The sequence below is a fragment of the Apodemus sylvaticus genome, chromosome 7 (assembly GCF_947179515.1).
Source record: "Apodemus sylvaticus chromosome 7, mApoSyl1.1, whole genome shotgun sequence".
NCBI lineage: Eukaryota > Metazoa > Chordata > Mammalia > Rodentia > Muridae > Apodemus > Apodemus sylvaticus.
The window spans coordinates 90605106-90615594 of record NC_067478.1 but is presented as its reverse complement, the minus strand read 5'-3'; the positions used below and the strand labels follow the sequence as shown (position 1 = coordinate 90615594).

The window sequence follows — 10489 nt, the reverse complement described above, 5'->3', positions numbered from 1 at the left end:
TGCTAAAGACAAATAGAAACAAAAAAGAGAATGCCTGTGTATCTTCTTGGCACATTTCTTCCATGTGTTTTCACTTTGCTTAACTTTCCACACATGTCTTCCTCATAAGAGCCACAATAAAACCACAAAATAGCCAAGTTTCAGCAGAGGCTCTTGGCTGCCGGATGCAAAATGACTAGATACAGCATGATTTCCTAATTCTGAACATGACTTCTGTCTTTCAGATCCTGGTAGAAGAGAATGGACACTAAAAATATTTCGTTCATTACTGAGTTTATCCTGGTTGGCTTAACAGAATATACAGAGACGCATTTTCCCTTCTTCTTCCTCTTCCTAGGCATCTATGTTATCACAGTGGCAGGAAACCTGGGCTTGCTCACTCTGATTGGAACGAATTCCGCTCTCCACACTCCTATGTATTACTTCCTCTTTAATTTATCTTTCATTGATCTCTGTTACTCTACTGTCATCACCCCAAAATTGTTGGTAAACTTCCTTTCCGAGAGGAACACAATTTCCTATGAAGGATGTATGACTCAGCTCTATTTCTACTGCTTCTTTGTCAGTGCAGAATGCTATGTGTTGACAGTGATGGCATATGATCGCTATGTGGCCATCTGTAAGCCCCTGCTGTATACTGTTACCATGTCCCCTCAGGTCTGCTCTCTGTTGACTCTCATTGTATATGTGGGAGCATTTATTGGAGCATGGGCCCACACAGGATGCATGCTGAGGCTGACCTTCTGTAAGGACAACACTATCAACCATTACATGTGTGACATCCTTCCTCTGCTAGAGCTTTCCTGCAGCAGCACTTCTATCAACGAGCTTGTAGTATTCATTGTCGTAGGTTTTGATGTTGGTGTGCCCAGCATCACCATCATTGTTTCTTACACATTCATTCTTTCTAGCATCCTTCACATCCATTCCACTGAAGGAAGGTCCAAGGCCTTCAGTACCTGTAGCTCACATATAATTGTGGTTTCTGTTTTCTTTGGGTCAGGGGCATTTATGTATCTCCATCCTTCCTCCGTTTTGTCCATGGATCAAGGGAAAGTGTCCACTGTATTCTATACCATTGTGGTACCCATGCTCAATCCTTTGATCTACAGCTTTAGGAACAAGGAGGTCAAGATTGCCCTGAGAAAAACCTTGAGTATGAAAATATTCTCCTGAGTTGGGGATAGTATTAGCTTCTAAAGACAATAACAGCTTCTCTTAAAATATGAAAACAAAGGAAGAGTCAATGACAGAGGACTGGCTTTGGAGTTGACCTGGTCTGAAACGTTGGAAAAGTAAGAATATCATATCATTTGACAGGGTTATTAGAAAAAAATAAGTTAATACTAAGTAATATTGATTGTGAAAATTTGTTCTTTCTTCTCTCTTTTTTTATTCATTTTCCTTTCCTTTTTATACTCATGGTGAGCCTCCTGCCTCAGATTCCTGACTGAAGAAATTACAGTAATAAAAGACCATATTTGGCTATTTTTTTTGCATTTATATCTTATGAACTCCTCAGGGTTTCCTATTTGTGTTTCATGGGTAAGTAAAACATCTTTTACAGTATAATTACCAGTTAATCGTCATGTAAAGAATTCCTTCTGAGAAAAATAATTTTATATAACTTCAAACCTATAAGTGACATTGTTGCAAAACTTAATTCTCTCTATGCATCTGAGTTCAACACATGGAAAATAATCTTTAAAATATGTATATTTGTGTAAATATTTAATATTATTTTCATGTTGGTAAAAAGTCTTATACATTATAGCATATATTAATATTAAATAAAATGGTGTTTTAAAATTCAGTGTGTTGTAGCATAAAAATTATTGATTATAATATCAATTTCACATAAATAATTATTTATGTTTATAATAAAATATGTATGAATAAATTTCAAGTATTTATTACATTAAAATATTTTATATAATAAAATGTAATATAATAAACTATAAGAATATAGTTCATAATTATTTAGACTATAGTTAATTCATTCTACTTTTCCATTTCTTCAGCTTATCCCAGATTCTCCCTATGTACCTACCTACCTACCCTCTATCCTTAAGATTATTTATTTCTCTGTATCAAAACAAAAAAAGTCAAAACAAAAATTAAAATGTCAGAGCAAAATAAAGCAAAAACTTTGTTTGTAAGATACATGGACATAGTTTGTATCTACTCAACTAAGCACACTAACCCACCAAACTTTTAAACGATAATGTAGCCTACATAAATGATGGAGCAGAGACAGAGGGCAGGATCTACCAATGAATGGCACAACATCAATCCCTAACACTATTAATGATACTGCATTATGTTTGCAGACAGCAGCCTAGCATAACTGTCCTCTGAAAGGCTCCACCCAGCAGCCAAAGGAAACAGATTGAAAGATGCACAGGCTCAGGTAGTCTTGAAGAGTTGGGGGAATGATTGAGGGACCTAAAGGGGATGAGGACTCCACAGGAAGACCAACATAGTCAACTAACCTGAAACTTTGGAGGCACCCAGAGACTGAAACACCAACCAAAAAGCATGCACTGGATCTAGGTCTCCCAGTAATATATAGATGTGTAGCTTGGTTTTCATGATGGTATTCCAATAGCTATAGTTGGGGCTGCCCACTTCTCTGTTGCCTGCCTGTAGATCCCATTCCCTTAATGAGGCTGCCTTGTCTGGTCTTATTGGGAGAGGACGTGACCGGTCTGTAGTGACTTGATAAAAAGAGTGGGAATGAGGGGTTGTGAAAGAAGGAAGATCAAGAACAGTGGTCGCAGTACAATTGGAATATAAAGTGAAAGAGCAGTGTGAGAGCAAGTGTGAAAGCAAGAGAAAGAGAAAGAGAAAGAGAGAGAGAAAGAAAAAAGGAAGAAAGAAAGAAAGAGAGAGAGAGAAAGAAAAAGAAAGGAAAAGAAAAGAAAAATGAATTTTCATGTTGACTAAGGTGAAAATTCTGTACATATCATGGGAAGTGTGGTGTCTTTTAACACAAAGATTTCTTTCCCTTTGTGTATGTACTCAGCAGATGGACACATATCTGACATAATAGTTTTATTTTGCCTTTGTTATTGAAATGTTTTTCATACAATATATAATAATCATGATATTCCTATCCTTCAAATCATTCCAGATTATTCCTACCTCCCCGCCTATACAATTCCATACTCATTCTTTCTCTCTTTACAAAAATTAATCAAACTAAAAATAACTAAAAATATAAATAAGATGAAACAATAATCCCCCATTCACACATACACATGTACATGCACACACACACACACACACACACACACGGACTAAACAAAGCAAAATGAAGCTAAAACTCTGTAGAAATAGCACTAAGTTTGTTCAGTGTTGGCTAACTATTCCTAGGAAAAATGAAATATCTTATTTCATTTTATAATGTCTCTGTAAACATAGAATATTCCTTTTCACTAACTTCCTCCCAAACACTCAATTTTTCCCATTTTTAGTAATTTATTTTATTTATAACTGTTATTTTAACAGTTATAATTTGGTATTTATTGGTGGTTTTATATTTAGTTTCTTTAGATTTATGCTGCTGAATTTTTACCATATGCCTGTGGCCATGTAAATTCTTAGCATGGTTCAGATACTGAACCTTTTTTTGTGTGTATTGTTTTTGTGTATTTCTTTAAAATTTGCACACTAGTTAGCTATTCTGTTAAATTTTTTCCTTTCTGTGAAGATATTTTAAGTTTGACAAGATTGCATGGGCTACATTATTTTTGTTGCCTGTGCCTTTTTTTATTTATTTATTTTTTATTCGATATAATTTTTTATTTACATTTAAGATCATACGTTGAAAAGTTCAGAGAAATGTCACAAAGCATATTTTGGTAGTGAGATAACAAGTGTACTCACTGAATCGTGCCTAATAAAATGAAGCTAAATGCCCTCACCAAACTTGTACTCTGATATGTAAAGTTGTTTATTAAGAAGAGACTACAAGAGTGTGGAAACTGAAATATCTTTCAGTATGTGAAGGAATAAATAATCCTTCGCACATTGACCCAAAGGAATTTTCTTTAATTAGAAGGTGAAATGGGTCAAATCATGGAAACATACAGAGGAAGTTCAAAGTAAGAAAAAAACAATATATTTCAATCTGAAAATTGTACAAATATATTGCATGATTCTAAATATATGGCCTTCAGAAACAGTGAACTATGGTGCTTAAAATTATTCATGGTTACTGGGGTTTGAGGGTAGAAAATACTAAATGAGATGCAGGAAATTTGTTTAGGGCAGTATACTATTTGTGCTGGGTATTTATCAACAACTAAAAAAAATTATAGTATCTAGGTATTCACAATGTAATTATGGAACTTGGGTGATAATTGATGCATCCAAGTTAGTCTGTATTTTACGAGATGGTCTCCATTCTGGTGCAGCTTATTGATAAAAATGCATGATGTGTCAAGTGAGGGTTAACAGGTTTATTCTATTCTTTCTACTCATCTTTACTGTGAAAACAAAAAAATATTGTAAAATAATGCATATTTATTAAAAATGCATAACATGTATAGTAGCACATGCTTGATATTCTAACTCCTGTTGTGTACAGACATGAGGAATGCAAAGGCTAGACCATTCTGAGCTACATATCCAGACACTAACTAAATAAACCCACGCTTAAGTAAAGAAACAACATAAAGAAGATAGGTCAAAAATAAATAGCAAATGCTATCTAGGTAAGGAACAAAGAGCTAAACCAGTTTTCTGACCGGTTACATTTGGATGTGTTCATATGTGGAGAAGAATGAGAAGGTCAAAGCTGCACGGTAGCCTGTGCATTTCTGAGATGAAAGAGAAAACTGTTGTGTGATTTTCCTTGAAACAATATAAAAAGGAAACACCTATTCATCCAAAATGCTGCACTGACAAAAGACTAGTGACCTCATTTTCCTAATTAGCATCAGGATAAAAAAGTAGAATATTTTACGTATAGGACCAAGTATTTTAAAGTGCACGGGTGATTCAAGGGCAGCTGCTTCACTGAAACGTTCACTCCAGAATGAGAAATGACTCACCAACACTGTTTGATAATCTTTCTGAACAGCACTCCCGAAGAGGGTCTTTCCTACCCAGAAATAAGTTGCTACTTCTATAGCCTCAAGGAAGGCCTGGTGAGACTTGTAACTTTCTTGAACATCATGAGATTGGTATGTTTTGCTAGCTTACTGTGTTTTCCCCTGGAGGAGGTACCTTACTTAGTACACCAAAGACAGTTACATTATTTACGCTCCATGAATGAAGAAAGAATAAGAGTCAGAAGGATGTATCATTACAGACAAAAAGAAAAACATATTTTAGGTGTATGGACTTGTTTAGTCATTTTGTCTCTGAATTATTTTATTATATAATTTATAGTGCAATGTACTATAGCAAAGTAGCTTTATTTCCTAATGAAACTATCAAGTTGTCATTATTCTTTTGTATATATGAACTTTTTGATCTTTCTGATGTATTGACAAAGAGTGTAACAGACCTACAACTTGATAAACTATGAAATATTATCCACTGTGAAGATACTCTTAAACAAGGAAAGAATATCCTAATCTCCTAGGCTTAAGTGTACAGTAGAAGTTCCTTTGGTGGGGGTGGAGAGAGAGAAAGAGGGGTGGGGGAGAGAGCGAGAGGGAGAGGGAGAAGAAGAGGGAGAGGGAGAGGGAGAGGGAGAGGGGGAGAGAGAGAGAGAGTGAGAGAGAGAGAGAGAGAGAGAGGGAGGGAGAGGGAGAGGGAGAGGGAGAGGGAGAGGGAGAGAGAGAGAGAGAGAGAGAGAGAGAGAGAGAGAGAGAGAGAGAGAGAGAGAGATATTTTTGAGAGATTCCTGTGTATACAATATACAAGGTTACACTCAGGAGTATTTACATATATACCACTATTGGAATATTTTTGGGAGATTTCTGCCCCAGTCACTCTAACCTGTATAGCTCCCAAATAAAAGACACAGAAACTTGAGATTCATGCAACAATCTGTAAGCCTAGAATGGGTAGGTTCTAAGCTATTCAAACATACATCCCAGCCATAGGCCCTGTGTGACTTGCTGTTGGTATCTTGTCAGATTGCTCTTCTCCATGTGTGTCCTCAGAGTGAGCTTCTCTTGGCTAAATGCTCATGATCCATCATAAATCATGGTGACCTTTTCTTCTCTTCCTTCTTCTCTCTTATGGTCTCTCCTGAGATTCCTAACTCAATCCTAAATTTCACTTTCCTATTCTCTCTGCCCACTCACAGGGTCCAGCCTTTGTTAATCAATCAATGAGTACTGGGGAGCATTCTTCACAGGACATTGGTTAATATGGTGCCTCAAGATCAGGTTGTGGTCTGGATATAAGAACAGAACTCAGATTCTGAATACGGGGTACACAAAACTAACCCCAACACATCACCTCAAATAGCTATTATTTATTTATTAGAAGTACATTCAAAATCCTTCCTCCAAGCAAGTCTGAAAATTATAAAATTAAACTAAAACAAAAGGAGATAAAAAACAAGGAATAGAAAATATTGTAATTTTCACACCATTTGAACATTAGAATTAGAAGTTTTTGATTCTGACTTTGATTCCTTACAGAAGAAATCCTTTCAGAACTTTGAGAGAGAAACCACCATAGCTCCATGTTTTGTTTAATACATATATGACCTCTCAAAAGCTCTAAATAAAACATTAATTTTTATTATATCCATAAAGAATTCATCTCCTTCAGGACAAAATTCAAGCTTATCTCCTGAGACTTATTTTGTCTCTCTATTGAGAAATTATGGATTTTCTTTCTGTTCAATAGTATGGGGAATTAGCCTTGGGATTTGAGAGATCTGCCAAAGCTTTAAGTAACTTCTAATCTATAGTTACACAAATGCTGGTTGAGCATCTGTCTTGGTTTTTTTTCCATCATATTTTCAAACTGTTTTTACTCAATGTAAATTTTATAATTAAAATTAATCATATTTTTCTCTCTTCTTTAGTAAATCTAGACTTAAAAAATTATAATTGAGTCACACACTAGAGGTTCCTGAATTTTTATGAATATGAGGTTTTACCCTAAATATATTTAAAAAAATATTTAGGTCCAAAAATCTAACCTTAAGTAATAATCAATCCACCACCCTATAAAGGACACTTCAAAGAATATTATCTAAATAAATCAAGATTCTTAATTATACTCATTTAATTGGTAAAGAAAAAATTACTCAGGATATCTTTTTATGTATTGAGACACAATCTGAATTATTGAAACACTACGATACGATGATGAATAAGCTAATATGTTTTCTTGGCCTTCAGTACCTGCAGGTAACTACAGGTGAATCTATTCAAAGTCCTGCTGACCAAAGTGTTTTCAATTCTTTTTGTGCTTAGGAAACCAAAGAATTCTAAGATTCATTGTTTTATAGTTTTGTTATAGAAATAGACATACTTAATATGTTGAAACTACACATATTAGATGCTAATCCATTGCAATCCTCCCTCATGTTCATGAATATCACTTTATGATTATATTTTACCCTGTTGATTATTAAAGATACCACTGTTTGTTTCCACTAATAGTTTCTCTTTGTGTCTTATATCAATTCTATTGTCTTTAAAACAGATATTACACCACTCCAATGGGTAAACTTTTATTTGAAGACTTTATTTAAAGTCATTTGAAGGGGAGACTTCAAAGACTAATAAGGGCAATGAAGGGGGTAGATTAAATACATGTGGTCATGTCACTATTTTTCAGTATAGGCCTTAGCTAAACTTATTCCTCATATTTGACTTTTTTTTCTCCCTGCAGTGAACTCATTCACATCATTTACCTTGAGGAATGATTTCTATTCGCAAAAATCTCACTGATCATATCATTGATGGGTATGTTTCCAACACTAAGGAGTCTTAATCATTAGTCAAGGGCAGTTTGGGATATAGGTTGATCTTGTCTGAAAATAACTTTTAATTCTATTTTGTAGATACAACCATCCTTACTACAATCATCATCATTATATTCTGTTAGTAAGCTTCTGAGGTTTGGAAAATGCTATATTAGTTGCTTTGAACAGAGCATGCTTCCATCTATTAAGGTGTTTGCAATTTAAAAAGAAATATCATAAAAGATACCCATAGAAAATTGAGTGCATTTTAGTTAATTTCTACAAGTGGGAGAAAGCCCATGTTGATACAGGCTGAAATATTCTAATACATTAATGGGAAACATAGGAGTTTTCTTAAAGAAGATAATATGTGTAAAGACCCACATGAAGCAAAAGCTTATTCAGTTATGAAGATGGTTTGTTAAGAAGATGAGAATTCCTTAATTGTATCTTCATGTGTCTGACCATGCATGCAAAATGCTTGCACACACAATAATAATACAAAATAAACTCTTCTTATTCTTGTTCTTTTCTTCAGAGCACATTTAATGCAAAGTTTGTTTAACCATGCCTTTCCTCAACATCCTTTAAAGACTCCTCAAATTTGGACCTGGGACCAAATTTGAAAATAGGGAAAAAACTGTGACTGTTTTTAAAGTTATGAGAATTCACTGTGAGATTTACATGCTTTTATGAATTTAAATTTCATTATTTATTTATTTATTTAATATGAGTACATTGTAGTTGACTTTAAACACATAAGAAGAGGGTATAGATCCCATCACATATGGTTGTCATCCACCATGTTGTAGTTGGCAATTGAATTCAGGACCTCTGGTAGAGCAGCCAGTGCTCTTAACCACTGAGTCATGTCTTCTGCCTCATGATTTTTATTTTATACTTTTAACTTAGCCAGAAAGATTTATATACTTCAAAGTACCAAGTGGGTTTTATTCTAAGAATATTCGGAAGTTTTAAAAGAATTTTCAGACTGGTATTTAGGATCACTAAGAAGAATTTTTAATAAAATTTGATTTCTCAAGTAGATTTATTGAGGCTACAACCAATAAAAGTGTTCTCTGGAGACAGGCATTTCATCCCAGTGCAATCAGAAACAAAAACCTGAGAAGTGTGATAGTTAACAGCCCAGGACCAGGATGAGGCTGATCAGCATATGGGCCATGTTTAGGAACCTTGGGTTTATATGTCTAGTTTCACAGTTGTCTACTTTAATATAAAATATGGCACATGATCTTTTAGCAACTGATGGGCAATGAGGCACACTGACTTTTGAATTAAGGCCTAAGGTCATCTGGAGAGTCACGGCAGATGACTCTTCCTCTGTGCAGTTTAGAAAATGAAATAATGAACGTGGAGAAGCCATCTGAGAGGAAGTTGGTGCCTCTAAGGAGATGCTGTTCTCATCATTGGTAAGACATAAGCAGGTATGGTTTCATGGGAAAAGCTGTCTCTGAATATTAACTATCCATTGGTGTTGCCAAAACACAAAAACATCCCCTGGGTTGAATGCCCAGGCTGTTCATCTGATCATAAATAGTAACTTTCCTCTGGTGTGTTAGTAGTGGGCTTCTTGCAGAAGACCAGCAAAATGCACACTTTACTCTCATCCTTGGAAGAGTGCCAGGACCACTCATGGGTGTGAGCTGTGTCCTGACACAATCAGCACAAAAGAAGCGTGAGAAGTCTGTGTCAGCATTCTCCTCTTCTCCAGTTTTGTAATTCTTTTCATACAAAACATTCATAAATCAAATATAATAAGGACTAACAGTCTGCCCTCAAAAAACTCTGTGAGTATACAATTTCAAATTTTCATTTAGAAATGTATCTAGTTAGTTTAAATTCTGTAAGCCTTTTTAAGCTAATTTTATCTATTCTTTGTAACTTTCAGACAATGTTTTTTAGGTTATTATTTCCCATCCCTGAACTCTTCCAAACACATCTTCCCTTTCATATCCACCCAATTTCATGATTTTTTTTCTTTTCTCTTAAACAATGTAAAAAAAAGAAAGAGTGCCACTATAAGTCATAGAGTCTGCTTTTTCTTGGCTGTTTACTCATAATACAGGGTAATTCATTCAATTAAGAAAATGAAGTTTCTATCTCCAAGCAGCACCATTTAAAGAATTCTTTTATGAATTCTTAACTCTTAGTGGGAGGGTCCCTGTTGCAAGATCTGCTGGTATAGTGGGGCATAGAAAATGTCTTGGGAAAATTAGTCCTCATTTTATAAGATGAATGTCCTGTATCTTAAGCTTTCTTAGGTGAGGGATCTATTCACTGGGTTTCCCAATAATTTACCCTAGGCTTAGTATATGTTTATGATAACACATTTTTTAGCCACTTCCGAAATGTGTACAGTTGTCTCTGTAGAAATGAAAGGAATTGTACATACAAAGCTGCTAAGAGCTGAAATGTGAAACAGGCAACCTGGGATAATCACCCACTGCAAGGAATTTGTTTAAACTAGATGATTCGCAAACCATCTAAGGGTCTTTGAAGGAACAACAGAATCCAGAACATGGATGGGAAATGTTTTAGGTAAGTGCAATATTGTGTTAATTGTATCTTTCTTTACCTCTGTAG

General features: G+C 34.9%; 1 protein-coding gene across 1 annotated transcript; it reads left to right on the top strand.

Moving 5' to 3' along the window:
• Nucleotides 1–240: 240 nt before the first annotated feature.
• Nucleotides 241–1176, top strand: LOC127690002 (olfactory receptor 145-like). Its single transcript, XM_052189572.1, has one exon. The coding sequence runs from the start codon at nucleotides 241–243 to the stop codon at nucleotides 1174–1176; it is 936 nt and encodes a 311-aa protein (XP_052045532.1).
• The last annotated feature ends 9313 nt before the right edge of the window (nucleotides 1177–10489 follow it).